At 43.4% G+C, this 17,496-nt stretch overlaps 1 protein-coding gene across 3 annotated transcripts in view; it reads right to left on the minus strand.

Annotated features, from left to right (window-relative positions):
* neurl1b (neuralized E3 ubiquitin protein ligase 1B) overlaps positions 1-17,496 on the minus strand; it is a 597,680-nt gene that overhangs the window by 74,328 nt on the left and 505,856 nt on the right. Inside the window, exon 1 of one of the 3 annotated variants that reach the window (XM_038795545.1) lies at positions 6,445-6,923. The exons of the other annotated variants lie outside the window; for them this stretch is intronic. Coding sequence (XP_038651473.1) covers positions 6,445-6,490 — 46 coding nt within the window. The 5' untranslated portion in view covers positions 6,491-6,923. Of the gene's footprint in view, positions 1-6,444; positions 6,924-17,496 lie in introns of those variants that run through there. 3 annotated transcript variants of the gene reach the window in all.

The raw sequence follows: 17,496 nt of genomic DNA on the forward strand, positions 1-17,496 counted from the left end.
AATAATGAGGAGCTGTATCTTGAAATCCAGAACTTGATTTAACATCAGAAATATTTTATAGGTTAAGGCAAAAAATCCCTCACTGGTAAAATAGCCAATAATAACTAACTGTGACAGAATTATTGGAAAAATTACCTTTCAAATTTTCAAAATAAAAATTTTATGCAACGAATCTGAAGGTTAAAAGCACAAGATAAATAGCTCTTTGTTATAAATGCTCCAGTCGAACTCAATATACTGTATTATGATCCTTGTGTTGGTCAACATTTTCAAAATTTGTTGGCAAATGATGTGGTATCTTTAAAGTAATTTACACGTTGCTGCATGCAAGGGCATGGCAGGAACTTTCAGCTTGTGAATACAAGGTATTGTTGAGCTGTCCAGGCAGTAACAACAAGCAAAAGGTCTGTGCAAGGAGTTATATGACTTGAGGTTAAGCGAATTAATGCCAGCAGAGTAGGGCAAAACAAAACGGTACAGCTTCATGCCATGGGGACCAAGATAAAAAGCATAATTTTATTCCCCGAGTAAGAAAATAGTTAGTGTCAATGAATACGTCATCCATCGTAAAATGCACTGTAGGCATCAACAATACACCCCAGTGTTATAGTTAGTTAACATAAATCATAAGGCTGACATTAACAAGCATATCCAAACCCAGCAACAGTGAACATTCCAGCCTCCTGCTGACATAAAATCATAGAAACAACAATTTACTGATTCTTCAATCTAAAATATCCCTAATATTTAAATTTGAACAGACCCACACTGACCTGCAAACAAAACGTTCGATCTTCATGTAACAATTACATTAGTTATTATTATGTAACCTAACAATAGTTATTTGTTCGCCATCGACTACATTTTTATCATTCTTGTCTGAGCCTTTTTTTACTTTCAATGTAATGCAGTTTCTTGTTCCAAAGTGCTTAAATATGTCAGTCTGTGTTCTGGGTTTTTTATTTCCTCGGTCTTGGATAATTAGTTTGATGTTTAGTGAACTTTCCATAGTCCAGTCTTCATGTAAGAGTTTTGTGGAGATCTATGAAACAGTATCTGCTCTTCACTCAGTACTAGAGTCATTTCTGACCACATTGTTTGATTCAATACCCCATGTGTTGAGTTGGCTGATCTTAGTTACAGCAGCTGCAAGGGGGTAAAAAATTGCCTCGCTATCTTGGTGCTGTATTTTGCCCCAAAATAAGCTTTCAATCACATATTCTTCCATCTCCTCAGCTCAATGGCCAAAACCCATATCCAAGCCTCTGTTACCTCCAGATTTGACAACTGGCACACTCCATTAACTTAAGCTTACCAAATCTCTATTGCCTAACTGGCACCAAGTTACACTCACCTTAGTGCTTGCTGACCTGTGTTGGCTCCCAGTTAAATAACATCAAAATTTTATATTTCTCATCTTTTTTTCTAAATCACTCCATGGCTTTTCTTCTTCCCATCTTCAATGTTTCCTCCAGCTCCACATCCATCCACTAATTCCATGCCCTCAACTGATGAACACTTAAACTTCAGAATTCCCATCCCACAACTGCTTCTTCCCTAACGCAAAGTCAGAAAATACTGGACACCCTCAGGTCTGACAGCATCTTTAGATAGAGAGAAGGGAGCTAACATAGAACAATGTTTCAAGTCTGGGTGGCTCTTTGCCAAAGTCATCCAGATTCAAAACATTAACTCGCTTCTCTCTCCACAGATGCTGTCAGACCTGCTGAGACTATCCAGTATTTTCTGTTTTTGTTTCAGACTCCACGTTCTCAGTAATTTGCTTTTATACTTCTGCTTCTTCTATACCTCTCTTTCTTCCTTTAAGATGCTTCTTAAAATGTACCACTTTATCCAAGTTATTGGTAATTTTCTCAAATATCTCCTTCTGTAGTTTGCTGTCAAATTTTGTTTGATATTGCTCGTGAAGCACCCTGGGATATTTTACATCATTAAAAGCACTATATAAATGGAAATTATAGTTGCTGGGATGAGGAAAACAAAAATTAACCGGGGTGTCTGGATGACTGTCCAGCTGAAGGTGTGCCCAAGTATGTGCTATGTACGGCCAGGGTTGGGCTCAGCTGTGATGACAGCCATAGTCAAATAACCTAGCAACAGTCACCATCAATGGTTACACATGAATAACAGCCAGTTGAATGTTGTGCTGCAGGAAGATCAGTGCCTGTGGAACTGTACAAAGAGGCATCACCTTCAAAAGAGGAGAGATGCAATGCAGAGCAAAGCATATTAGCAAAAAAAAAAGAAAGCATGATTTAAAACAGTCTGTCACAGCATTACAATAATGGGAGAGGTTCCTCAGCACCTTTGAAGGATTACCACCACCCAAAGTTATTTCCTTGTGCTACAACCATTTCACTCTGATGAACTCCAGTTATAATGAATTTACAGCACAGAACCTATTTGCCATTTACTGAGGACATTTGCACCAAATGATCTAAGCAGTTGTTTATGGTCCACATAAGCCTCTTCCCATTCTACTTAATTTTGCACTATGAACATCACCTTCTATTCCTTTCTCTCTCGTGTATTTTGCTTCCCCTAAATACATCTATGGTAGCAGGTTCCACATTCTAACCAATTTCTGAGTAAAGAAGGCTCTCCTGATCCTTACTGGGCTTATTTGTAACTACCTTATATTTGAGAATCCCAATTTTGGATTCCCTCACAAGTGGAAGCATCTTCTTTACATCTAACTTCTTAACCCCATTCATAATTTTAAAGACCTCTCTTAAACCTTCTTTATTCCATGCAATAATGCAGGTGAAGTGTTATATTTACTTGAACTGAAATAATCAAACTTCTGCGGGTTTCTTTCTTTTCTCTGGTTTAGAAATAAAGATTTGGCCCTGATTTGGTAGGCTTTCAGCCCTCCTATTTGTTACTTTAAATAAAGCATTTACAGCACTGTGTTTACTTTGATTTGCTTATAACTAAATTCATATACAAAATTAACCAAATGATGTTTCAAAGGCATCTACTAGAAGTCCCAGGCTTGAAAATTAGAATACAGGCAAAAGGTGGAAGAAAAATGAAAGCTGTCTCTTTTAAAATCACAATTTCCAAAAATAATCTATTTGACGCGATATATGCCACGTATGTTTTATAACACTGCAATTGGAGTATTATACCTAGTTTGGGCACCTTACTCTAGGGAGGATGTCAAAACCATGGGAAGAATGCTGAAGAGAGTCACTAAGATGGGTTGGGAGGCTTTGGATGTGAGTGAATAGAAAAACTGGGGCTCTTTACTTTAGAACCAACAAGATTGCTAGGGAATGTTACAGAAGTGTTCAAGATGATGAAACAGTTTTATTTGTTTTATTTCAGATTTCCGACATCTGCAATATTTTGTTTTGTATTGTTTTCACTAAGATGGCTTGAAAGGCTTGAGATATGAGTGAATAGAAAGACTGTTGCTCTTTCCTAAGTGAATAGACCTTCCCAATGTTGGCATCAGTGTGAAATGTGAATGGCCTTCACCTGCACTGAAATATTAAAATGATGATAGTTTATTTAATACAGGTATGTGCAATGAGCTGCTGGAATATTTACTATTGTGATTTTCACTTTTTAAATTAAATAGTAACATCAACATGCAGAAGACCAGGTAACAACGGCAATAATTTCCTAACATAGGTTAAGTTGAAAATTTAAACAGCCTTCACAGTTTAATTCACTCTATTTCCTGTACAATTATTTAAACCATTTGTTTGAGTTTCAATACATTTTTCTTTGACAGCACAAAGAAAAACAGTGGTATTGCAACCTAAACAATGTTTTTTCAGATGTGGCAGAATCTCAGATAGAACACATGTTGGCTCCATCATCCCCTTAAATAGAAACATTAAATATCCTCCCGGGCACACACCAACCCTATCACGTCTTGCTCGAGTCTCAGAAGCAACCTTAATGAAAGCATTTATAGTCTTCAAGAGATTTTAGCTTTTTCTTGTACAAAATAAAATGCATATTTGTTCCAAACATGAAAACATATTTTGTGGTAGAGTTGCCGTGTCATGTTTATACAATACTCAATGCAATGCAAAGATGATAATCTCTGGCAATAGCCAGCAGTGGCTTTCTGCATTATTTAGTTCTACTGTGAATCACACTTTGCAAACAAAGAGACTCGTCCAACTGACTGACTCCTAACCAGAGTGCCGACCCCTAGCCAAGAGCAACTGTCACATTGTCCCGCCACCTGTTTGGAACTTTTCGAAGCTCAAGGCATTGAAGTGTCCCCTAACTGAAACACCCCCCACCCCCCTTCGACAGCTGAGGACTGGAAACCCCCCATGCAGCAGTTAGCTGTAACTAAAGATAGCTGAATTTTTTAAACAGTCACACGGAGCTCAATCCACATTCGGCGCAAAAGCTATTTTCTGGAAGGCACTTGACAGCTCTGGGGAATTAGTTTCCTGCCTTCCTATTTCTTTCACCGGCCTCCGCTTTTTATACAAGACAAACACCCCAATGAGCATCTTAATCTCTATATTTATAACCGCTTCAGTCACGAAAGGCCTCGTCGATCTATTTATAATTCCATGAAATGACTAGATCAGAGACGAGGAGCATAAGAATAATGGGCTTGTTAATCTACCCCTAGCTGATGTATTTTGATTCTCTGGGATATATACATAAAAGCTTGACCCCCATTCAACATGGGTTAAACCCAGAAACGTGCACTTCATCATCCACAGCAAGTTATTTTATTTTGATGTAGTTCCCATGCCTTTGTCAGGGTGATATATTCTCATTCTTATCTCTTCTGATTAGAATCAACTTCTCCTGCAGTCAGTGTGCGAATCGATGGGAAGGCAGCCGCTCAGGGCGATGGAATGTTTACAACTGGCAAGGTGCAGAACTGGTGGCGGCTCCCACTGGGAGCTGCTGTCCACCCCCCCCCCCCCCCCCCCCCCACACACACACACACTTAATCAACACCCTCCCACACACACCACCATCCCAAACACAGACCACCACCACCCTCACCCCTCCCCCACACATAATCACCCCTCCCACCACACACCACCAACCACCACCCCTAACACTCACCCCCCACACACACATCTTCCCCCTCCCACACACATCACCCCCTCCCACACACACATCGCCCCTCCCACACATCACCCCTTCCCACACACATCACCCCCTCCCACACACATCACCCCCTCCCACACACATCACCCCCTCCCACACACACATCGCCCCCTCCCACATGCACCCTCCCCCAAACACCACCAACCACCGCCCCACCTCTCCCCCCACACACATCATCCCTTCTCACACACACATCACCCCTCCCACACACACCACCACCACCACCCCCCCCCCACACAATCACCCCCTCCCACACACACCACCAACCACCACCCCAACACAGACCACCACCACCCCCACCCCCTTCTCTCTCTCACACACAATCACCCCTTCCCACACACACCACCACCCCTCCCACACACACCACAACCCCCACCCCTTCTCCCATACACACACAATCACTCCTCCCACACACACCACCACACTCCCCCCACCCCACCACACTCCCCCCACCCCACACCACCAACCGGCCCCTCCACCCCCCCGCCTCCCACACACATACATCACCACTCCCCCTCACACACACACACTCATCTCCCTCCCACACACACTCACCTCCCCAAAACACCCCCCACCCCACACACACACCACCAACCGGCCCCTCCACCCACACCTCCCCCCCCCCGCCTCCCACACACATACATCACCACCCCCCCCCCCTCACACACACACACTCATCTCCCTCCCACACACTCACCCCCCCCAAAACACCCCCCACCCCCACACACAACTATCCCCTCCACCCCCACCCCCCACAAACACACACACCACCAGCCCCTCACACTCACACCCTCCCCACAGACACACCACCATCGCGTACCCCTTTCCTCACACCCCCCCCCCCCCCCCGCAGACACACCACCACCCCCACCGCTCCCCCCACCCGGTAGCCAGTGGGTGAAGGGTTGCGGGTAGCGACCATGTCTCAGCCCTCACACCGCCGGGGCTGCAAGCCGAAGCTGTGCATGGAAATCAGGACCCCCCCCCCCCCCCCCCCCCCCCCCACACACACACATCCACCCCGGCTTTGGAAAATCGCCCCCCACTCCACCCCCCCCCCCAAAAAAAGCACCATCTGACGGCCTGAGCTCTGTAACATGTGCCACCCTGGAGCAGAATGGCACTTGGAGCTTTAGCTCCGCTGAGAATAATCACAATGAAGATAGGTCAGGCACAGAAACCGGGGGGGGGGGGGGGGGTTATTCACGAGGCAAACCTCACTGGGGGCAATTTCCACTTCCACAGCCCGGGCTTCTAGAATAAGCTGTAAAATCAATGCTCGCTCCCGGGGAACAAGGCGGAGGAAAGGACGCTTCCTACCTGCATGTGTTTTCTGAGCACTGTTTCCCATCACTTCCTTTTTCATTTAAACCGAGAACAGAGCTTGGCGGCGTTGGTTTCTCACATGGATTTCGCCACCGATGTAATTTCTGCTCCTGGCTGCAGAAGGTCCATCTATCCGCGGGGAGCAAGGAAGGCTGTTTAAAATCCGAGGAGGTCTGAGTCTCCACAAAGTGATCTCCAAAGCAGCGCCTGCCCGCCACACAAAAGAAAACCTGGGCAACAAACTGCTCGTGTGCGCTGCTCCCCGAGTGGTTGCTCCTCCTTATCTCCGGAATCGCGCGGAGAGAGTGCAATTGGTCAGGCGACAGAAACACACACACACACAAACACACACACAGAGTCGACGCTGAAACGACTCACTGGGTCCCCGACTCAAGGGGAAAGTCAGCGACTTCCGACTGCGCTCAGTCTAATGATACTTTCCCATCTCCCGTCACTGCATCCCACCGTACAGAATCGATCATTCCCATGCAGAACCAACACGCTGCAAATCCCCAAACTCAAGTCAACCACACCGCCACCCCCCCCCCCCCCCCCCCCGCCCCAACACAACACAAGTCACAGAATCACAAAACCCATTCCTAATCTGTGCCTGGCATGGGGCGAAAGCAACATCATGCCTCAGGAATGCTTTATCGAACCTAATGTAAATAATAACCCTCTGGCACAATCAGGACCGATTTATTGAACCGTTGTGTGGTGTACCCATCAATGATCGTACCATCATTGCATCTGGGACTTCTAAAGTATATATCAATCAAAGGGATAATTCCTGCAGGGAATTGCACGAAAACCGTATTTTCTTTGCTGGGATCACACACTGAGTGTAATATTTTGTTTTCAATTTAAATAATGATAATAATCTTTATTGTCACAAGTAGGCTCGCATTAACACTGCAATGAAGTTACTGTGAAAAGCCCCTAGTCGCCACATTCCAGCGCCTGCTCAGGCACACAGAGGGAGAATTCAGAATGTCCAAATTGCCTCACAGCACGGGCTGGATTTTCCGCCCCGCCGCGCCACGTTTCTGTATCACCCCGCCGGCAGGATGCTCCGTCATGCCGGTTAGTCAATGGGATTTCCCATTGTGGGGCAGCCCCACACCGTCGGGAAACCCCTGGGCTGCCGGCAAAACAGAGTATTCCGCCGGCGGAGAATCCAGCCCCAGTCTTTCGGGACTTGTGGGAGGAAACCCCAGCGCCAGAGCTTGAAAGACAATAAAACCGACCACCTAATGATAAAATGTAGTTTGCATCAACCTTCCATTGTGGCATATGTAATGACAGCTCATTCTGAGGTTAGCGCTGAACAAGCTTTGTAACTTGGTCAGTCAATGAACATCAAAACCTCAACAAGGGAATGGAGCTTCACTGACACTTTATTGCAGTTTAGATATTGTTGGATGTGTTCTTCACACCTTATGTTTGTCTCATGCATGCTAAGCATAATAAGCTTTTGAATGATGTGAATGAAAAAATGCTAACCTCCACACTGGCATGGGGCCAAAGGTTTCAGGTGGCTTTACAGTACAAATTAGCTCACTTTAATTATATAACAATAACATCCATTTTACATAGAAGGCATCGGCCTATTTCACAATTGTCCCCAACTTTGTTGAGCTCCAGGTGTTTCCCACAGCAAGTGAATCTGTGGAAGACCTACAGCCCTGCACACAACTCACACGTTAACTGTTTATATAAATGCTCCCGACCAAATGCAGCGATGCGAATATTCTATCTCAAACGCAAGATCAAAAAGAGGAAGGCAAAGAAACAAGGCAACCCCCAAATATCACAGTAAATCTAAGTAAACTTCAGTACAACCTATAGCAGACCAAGTATAATTACTGGCTAAAATTGATTTAGTATACAAAATACCTTACAACAGCTTACTCAGGTTGATTGGAAGGAAGTGAGCAACAACATTTAATAAGTGTAACTATTGTGTTAACTTCATTTTTAGCCCAGTTGGGATAGTGCTCTTGTTCTCAGGCAGGAAATTGGGGGTTTAAGCTTCATTCCAGGAGTAGATCATGACATTGAGCAATACTGTGGTGAAAAATGGGAGTTAGCAAGTAAGCAATTGAAAATTAGAAAGATATAAAACAAACTGCTGACTGGCGGTCCCCTGTTTTACACTATTACAAAAGATCAAATCTTAGGTTTAATTCAAATGAACTCAGTGGTGAAGTACTCAGTGGTCACTGCTTTGTCAGAGACAATGTCCTTTGGATGAAATGTTAAACTAAAAACAAATTTCCATATTTCGATGGATGTGACAATTTCAAGATGAGCAGAGAAGTGTCCTGTCAACATGACTCCTTCAGTCAACATCATGAGAAAGATATTTTACTGTTTATTCAGAGTTTCTCTTCATGTGATTTGTCAGAGTGCAAAATGGTTGCCATATTTTCCTACACTGTAGTTCATTGTATGTGACGTGTTCAGAAATATAACATGGGGCTATTTAGATATAATTCTTTACAAATGAATAATAAATCATTTAATCTTTAGACTACTGGATAAAAATTATCTTTCTGGGTCAATTAATTTTACATTTTCAATGCCTACAATGTGACACTAGAACAAACAGGAATAATACAGTATTGGTTATTCAAGCATCAGGAATAGCTAGATCACTGCAATATTAACCAGAGGTTACTCAAGTACTGACATGAAATAGGTTTTGATGAAAAATAATACTTTTAGACATGGATTCTGCCTTATTCACCCTATTCCACCTATAGCAATAAAACCCTATTTGTGCTAAAATGACTCACTGCAGGCATGGCGGGAAAGTTTGGTCAACTTGAAATGAGACCTGTTGCCTTTTGACCAGTGACCTATTTAGCGTCTGCAATGCACCAATGGAAAGATTTCAAAATGCCAAGCAGAACTTGAGTTGACACCTTTAACCATGATGTCTGAAGAATGGATCTGTGGTAAGAAGAAAGACGTAATTCGACAGTTTGAAGTAGGATGAAGTGTACCTGTCTCGGACATGGGTCAGGTAGACTATAAGAACCAAGCATCGAAGATTCTGTGTCAGCGATGAGCTAGGATCAACTGACGCGAATGCAGTGGGCTAAGTGAAGGCTCAGAGAACAGAACAGACTTCCGAGAAGAATTTGGCCAATTCAGTTCAAAGGAGTAATATCTATTTATGCCTGAAGCTGTGAGTCTTGAGGCAAATTGTGATCAGTTGTACAGCTTAAGATTTGAATACATTGTGTGTTTGATGCAAGTTTAGTGAATAAATCGTATTGAATTAAAGTTCAGTGTCGAGTATTTGTTTGATACGTATCTGTTTGACCACTTGTGTGAAGATACAGAGACAGTGGTGCACCACACCACTGTCCCTGCTTTCAGTTTTGATCTTTGTACTTCTATTTTTTCCTATCCAATTTATCAATTTGTTTTTTTAACTCTTAATCCTCTTCCCAAGTGTGCATTTTAGAAATGGTAATAAGAAATTACTTGGTTTTCAACATCTGAAGAGCAGTTTGTGGGATTGATTTTTCAGCCAATCAAACATTGAAAGAGGGGAATCATTGCAAGGTAGATTTGTGCAGGTCACTGAGCTTTTTAAATTATTCGGAAGATGTGGAGTCTGCCAACCCTGTGGACATGGGGCAGCGGTAGTCCAAAAATAATAGGCACTAAATTACCACTTTTTCTTGCCAGCTGTTTGGCTGTCCTTATCTTCTAAAGCGTGCAATGCTGGGTAACTGGAGCACCTACCTGTGTGAAGTGGTACGATCTTTTCATTTGCAAGTTGGGGCCCTATAATGCACGTAGGTTCTAGCTTGACATGTTAGGACAATACTGAGTGGAGGGACAGTGTGCACACTTTGCACAGTTTTGATTGGTGGTCCAGGTGAAGAAGAGCTCAGCTAATACCTTTATGGGTGTCGGAGGGCCAGCACAGCTTGTGTCACTGCCACATATCAGTGAACCTCCCCCAACCCCTCCTGAGAGCAGATCTCTTCTGCGGACATACCCAAGTGGATTGTTTTGTTCGCACCACCTAGCTGAATGACATACAGCTCCTTATTTTCTTACATTTAATAAATGCGAGAAATGAATTACTCTTGTTGGTGGGAGGAGGTGAGCAATTAACTACCCTGATGTGTATATAGCTGCAGTGAGTATTCCGAACGAAGTGGAATGTTATGCCTCAACCAAGATGAAGAAAATTTGAACCAGAACTGATCAAATACCATTGCCTCCAAAGCATGAAATTGGAAAAGCATCTCAGGGTGGATTTCCTTTCTTTTATCAGGAGAGGGTCAAGATGGCTCTCACACCCATATCTCCTAACCCAGTATTATCCTGACAGTTTCCCGAGATGGGGCTGTTTCTCTTCGTAATGCAGGCTCCTGGTGAGATCATTGCATCAGGAGGAAGCTTGCTCCTGTCAAAGAGGGAAATGAAGGTGGAGCTGCAGCTCGTCACCCATTGTACTAGTGTGGTGAACGAGTGACATGTCTACCTTGATGTAGCAAGGGTGCAATGTCTAGCTTGGGGCAGATTTTCAGTGTTATTTTTGACAGTTTATGGAGAAATGTAATAAAAGTTAATACTTGGTAGTACTACTAAAAATAGGCTCAGAAGCTCTAATATTGAGCTCCAATTGCATTGAATGTTCTGGTGTATTTGTAATTGATGATTCTATGAGTTTATTGCCAGTATTGCAGTTTGTAGATTCAGCAACCCTCAGCTCTACAACTTCAAAATTATTCAAAGTCAAAATAATGACAAAGTATTGAGCCTTTATAGTTTTTATTTATTCAAAGTTATAAGAGACAAAGTTGTCCAAAAGTAAATGCTGCACACTATGAGCCGGATTTCCATCTCCCGATGGAGGTGCGAATCAGGTTGTGGAACTCTGAACTTAGCTAGTTTTTCCTCTGCCTTCCCAACCTCACATCATTTTCATATGGTCTTGTTGCTGGTCAGTAAAGCTTTGGGTGTAAAACGTACACACACCTCTTCGAAGTTCAGGGTCCCCATTCTGAGGCCCAAATAAAATTGTATTTCCTCCTGCATACTTTTTCACTTGCTGGTGTGGGTTTTGGGAACCCCCAAAAAACGCACACCTCCCTGGAGAGTTCCTGATGACTGGGGGTAACTAGCTGAGGAATTGGGAACATTCTGAAAGGCAAGTGTAAAATGTTTTGACACCTTTAAATGCCACTATTAGATTGTAATGTAGATGTGTTTTTAATTTGTAATGTTCCTGGGATGAGAAACATCAGTTCCGAAGAGAGATTGGAGAAGTTGGATCTGTTCTTCTTGGAGAGAAGAAGATTAAGAGGAGATTTGATAGAGGCGTTCAAAATCATGACGGGGCTGGATAGTGTAGATGGGAAGAAACTTTTCCCGCTCACTAAAGGATCAAGAACTCAAGGGCATAAATTCAAAGTGTTTTGTAAAATAAGCAAATGTGATGTGATTAAAAAAAACTTTTTTCACTCAGTGAATGGTTCAGATCTGGAATGCACTACCAGCAAGTGTGGTGGTAGCAGGTTCATTTAAGGCATTCAAGAGGTCACTAGATGATTATTTCAATAGAAACAATGTGCAGGGTGATGGGGAAAAGACAGGAGAATGGTACTAAGTCATAATGCTCATTTGAAGAGCCAGTACAGATATGATGGACCAAATGGCCTAGAGTGGCTGTTTAGCACAGGGCTAAATCGCTGGCTTTGAAAGCAGACCAAGGCAGGCCAGCAGCACGGTTCAATTCCCGTAACAGCCTCCCCGAACAGGCGGCGGAATGTGGCGACTTGGGGCTTTTCACAGTATCTTCACTTGAAACCTACTTGTGACAATAAGCGATTTTCATTTCATTTTATGGCCTCCTTCTGAAAACCCTATGATTCTGTAATGCAGCAATGCACCGTAAGCACCTTTCCTGCAAAGGTACATTGACCCTTATATTGAGCAGTATTGTGGAAGATTGTCATGCATTACAGTACTTTTTTCATTGACGAAAGTGCCATAATGCATCAAAATGCAAAAATAAAATCCTCTTATTTCCGTTGTCATGTTTTGTCCTCTGATTTAAGTTGACTGACAGCTCTGTCCATTTTGAAAAACCTTGCTTTTGAATGCTGAAAAAAATCTCTGCACCTCTGCATTAATTGACTCTGCTTTGAAATGGAAACAGGACACCATTTTGTTCTGAAGCAATCTACCTGTAAGCTTTTGTTTTGGCAGTTGGAGCCATTATGAATGCTTGTCTGGGTTTCAAGTGCTGTAATAACTTCAGCTCAGCAGCTGGCCTATCGCACTAAGAATGATCTTTTAAGCGGATCTAATAGCATAATGTCCCTTTCATGTGGCCTCTTGTTTATAAACCTAATAGGCACATATAGGCTACAGATATTTTGAGCTGGAGCAGTTTTTTTCTTTCCAGTGTCAACAAAGTGTACTTGAATTTATGTTTTATTAGATTGTTAGATTGTTAGAGATTTAATATTTTTCCAATGAATTTAATATAATTCCAATTGCTACTGCATGGCTCCTGAGGAATGTACGTAGTTCATACTAGGTGAGTGGCTATGAATGGGGGCCATGGAGGTGGCATAGGCAATTGGAAAGGGCATGGGGTTACAAAGAACAAAGAAAATTACAGCACAGGAACAGGCCCTTTGGCCCTCCCAGCCTGCGCCGATCCAGATCCTTTATCTAAACCTGTCTCCTATTTTCCAAGGTCTACTTCCCTCTGTTGCCGCCCGTTCATATACCTGTCTAGATGCCTCTTAAATGATGCTATCGTGCCCGCCTCTACCACATCCACTGGTAAAGCGTTCCAGGCACCCACCACCCTCTGCGTAAAAAACTTTCCACGCACATCTCCCTTAAACTTTCCCCCTCTCACCTTGAAATCGTGACCCCTTGTAACTGACACCCCCACTCTTGGAAAAAGCTTGTTGCTATCCACCCTGTCCATACCTCTCATAATTTTGTATACCTCAATCAGGTCCCCCCTCAACCTCCGTCTTTCCAACGAAAACAATCCTAATCTACTCAACCTTTTGTCAGAGCTAGCAACCTCCATACCAGGCAACATCCTGGTGAACCTCCTCTGCATCCTCTCCAAAGCATCCACATCCTTCTGGTAATGTGGCGACCAGAACTGCACGCAGTATTCCAAATGTGGCCTAACCAAAGTCCTATACAACTGTAACATGACCTGCCTACTCTTGTACTCAATACCCCGTCCGATGAAGGCAAGCATGCTGTATGCCTTCTTGACCACTCTATCAACCTGCGTTTCCACCTTCAGGGTACAATGACCTGAACTCCCAGATCTCTCTGTTGGGGATAGTGAAGAAAGGGGATTAGGGTGTGTTTAAACAATGTTGGGAGCTGTTTTGGAGAAGTGAAACAGGCTTTCTAACCAGCCCACCTCCAAACCCACACTTCTCATGAATTGCACTGCAGCTTGAAAAATATACAGCAAAGCTGACCCTGTGTTAAAAGACAGAAATCCCAGGCTAAGTCACACATTGGCCGGGTTATGCATTTTGGAAGGCACAAGAGGGCGCACATTGGGACTTTCTGAGACCCCAGGAAAATCCAGCCTTCTGTCTGAATTAACAAACTGCTATTACAGAATAAATGATCAAATTATAAATTTGCTTGAATTTCCTGTTTCTGGACTGAAAAATTAAAGGAGATGACAAATGGATAACAGTTGTGCTTGCAACAGATTCACACATAAAAAAAGTAATTGCATAGCACTTGTGATTAGAGCAAAAGATGCTTTGATTTATTGCACTATTCTTAAAAATAATAATAATAAATAATAGTGCTGTGCATATTTCTTGATACTTGGCCTCAGTGTAAACTAGCCCTTTACTTATTCTGTAAACATGGTCGTAAAACAAAAAAAAAACTAGACCAGTTAATACTTTTTTTTAATGCAACGAACAAGTTTTGCAGAAAATCAGATTGTTGAATTAACTTAGGAAAACATGAAGGAACATGTGATTCAAACAGTTTGAATGCCATACAACCCTTTATTTTCTGACATATAATGACCACAAGAAATAAATTGTTCTTGTTGAGGGGAGGTGATAAGAAACTTACTATCTGATTCTATAATACTGTGGTCTGATGAAGATGAAGCCCAAAAAGTGTATTAGGTTATGATCAAACGTAGAAAATGTTTTGGAACTCAAACCATGATGTATTTTCAACAGTCATCTTTCAAACTACTGTGAAAGCTGTGTGCCCACAGCAAAGCCATCTTAATATTTTAAATATTCTTTCCTGAAAGGATTCATTAGCTTCACTATATTACCTGCACTGTGGTACATCTTTCAATTCATCAAGTAAATACTGGGGCGTGATACTCCGGCCACGTTGTCCTCTCGCTTGAGCCCAACATGGCCGGAGAACCCTGGGAGAGGCCTTCCAGCGAGCCTCCCGACAGCCACCGCTCCTCGCGAGATTTTCCGAAGATTCAACATAATCTCGCGCGACGTTGCAAGGAGAATGCTGCCCATTATGGGCGGGATCACTTTTTGACAAATCTGCATATTAGAGTGAGGCAGCTAGCCTTACTCTAATGTGCAGATTCCTGAGGTACCTGAGGCTTTGGAATCAATCCCTTTGCCCTGGGGACCTCAGGTAAGCGCTGTCTGGTGCTGGTCTCAACAAATGGAAACCAGACGGAACGTCCCTCGTGGGAGTCCTCAAGGGGATTGGAGGCCCCTGGCTGCATTCCCTTTGGGCATGGGACCCTCCTGGGGCCTATAGTTCAGAAGTGCATGAACCTCAGTCAATGACAAGAAATGCACAGCTCCAGGGGGCAAGCTGATTCTCAGTGTGAGCCCAGGAGGCAAGGAGTAAAAGCCTGTATTGTAGTTGCTGTGCCTGTATATTGTTTTACCTCATTGTTATTTGAATAAACCTTGTTGATACCTCGTGATATTATATTGGCGATGAGAGTAAATTGGACTGTGATCGCGAACTTCAGAATTCGAGGGGGAAGGGGGTGCCATCGAAGATTACAGAGAAGGAAAGGGAAGCAGTCTCTGCGCGATAACAAGAGTGAAAAATAATGCCACTAATTGGAAAACTCGATTCTTTTTACCAGGGGCCAATACCTTGAGAGGCTTTGGTACTTTGTCATTGCTAATGATATTACTGGGGATGACAAACAAAAAGTAATCTTGCTTATGGTATGTGGACCCCAGACTTATAACCTTATTAGAAGTTTAACATCTCCTTTGGCTCCGGATACCAAGTCGTTTGATTAGTTAATGGCATTAGGGAAAGAGCATTACACCCCCAGACCCTCTATCATATTGCACCAGTATAAATTCAATCCAGCCACCAGGGACCCAGGGGAGACAATTTCTGCATTTTTAGCAAGACTTTGTCAGTGGGCTGAGCATTGTGAATTTGGCTCTTCAGTAGGCGACATGTTAAAGGATGATTTGGTTTGCGGTGTTAACAATTTGAATATACAAAGAAACTACAGTATTAGCAGGAACAAAATATCCCTGGATAAAGCAATAGAGATAGTTCAATCCACTGAATGTGCCAAAAAGCATGCTTCCAAACAAGAGGCCCCGAGTGGATCATGCGACCCATGAACGATCGCTCTTTAAAGGGGCCACGCTCCCAGATGCACCTCGTTGTTTGACTCGCGAGACAAAGTCCCACCTTCACATTTAGGATACTCTCCATTGTGTTGTGTGCCACTACCATTGCGCTAAATGGGATAGATTCCGAATAGATCAAACATTCATGAGGCACTATGAGCCATTAGCAGCAGCAGAACTGTACTCAGCTACAATCTGTAACCACATGGTCTGGTATATCCCCAACTCTACCATTACCACCAAGCCAGGGGCCAACCCTGGTTCAATGAAGAGTGCAGGAGGACAAGCCCATAGCAGCACCAGGCATATTGAATAATGAGGTGTCAACCTGATGAAGCTACGACACAGGACTACATGCATGCTAAACAACATAATCAGCAAGTGATAGACAGTTAAGTGATCTCACAACCAATGGATCAGGTCTAAGCTTTGCAATCCTGCCACATCCAGCCATGAATAGTGGTGGACAATTAAACAATTCACTGGAGCGGGCTCCACAAATAATCGCAACAATCAGCCAGAAGTGCTGAGTGGATGATCCATTTCGGTCTTCTCCAGAGGTCACCAGCATCACTGATGCCAGTGTTCAGCCAATTCAATTCACCCCATGTGGTATCAAGAAATGGCTGAAGGCATTGGCTACTGCAAAGACTATGAGTCCTGACATTATTTGGGCAGTGCCGCGGAAGACTTCTGCTCCAGAACTTACCGTGCCACGAGCCAAACTGTTCCAGTACAGCTGCAACACTGGCATCTACCTGCCAATTTTGAAAATTGCCCAGGTACGTCCTGCAGAGAAAAAGCAGGACAATTCCAACTAGGCCAATAACTGCATTATCAGTCTATTCACAATCATCAGCAAAGTGATAGAAGGGATCATCAACAAGTGCTATCAAGCGGCACTTACTTCACGATAATCTGCTCACTGACACTCAATTTGGGTTCCGCCAGGGTCACTCAGTTCCTGACCTCCTTATAGCTTGGTTGAAACATAGACAAAAGAGCTGAACTTCAGAGGTGAAGTGAGAGTGACTACCCTTGACACCACGGCAGCATTTGATTGAATATGATATCAAAGAGCCGTAGTCAGGATGGTGAGTGACTTGGAACGGAACTTCCAGCTGGTGGTGTTTCCAGGTATCTACTGCCCCTGTCCTTCTCGACCATAGTGATTGTGGGTTTGGAAGGTGCTGCCTATGGAGCCTTGGTGGGTTCCTATAGAGCATCTTGTAGATGGTACACATGCCTGCTACTGCGTGTCAGTGGTAGAGGTAGTGAATGTTTGTGGAAGGGGTGCTACTCAAGCGGACTGCTTTGTCCTCGATGATGTTGAGCTTCTTGAGTATTGTTGGAGCTGCACTCATCCAGCTAAGTGGGGAGTATTCCATCACCACTCCTGACTTGT

Source organism: Scyliorhinus canicula, chromosome 4 (assembly GCF_902713615.1).
Source record: "Scyliorhinus canicula chromosome 4, sScyCan1.1, whole genome shotgun sequence".
Taxonomy (NCBI): domain Eukaryota; kingdom Metazoa; phylum Chordata; class Chondrichthyes; order Carcharhiniformes; family Scyliorhinidae; genus Scyliorhinus; species Scyliorhinus canicula.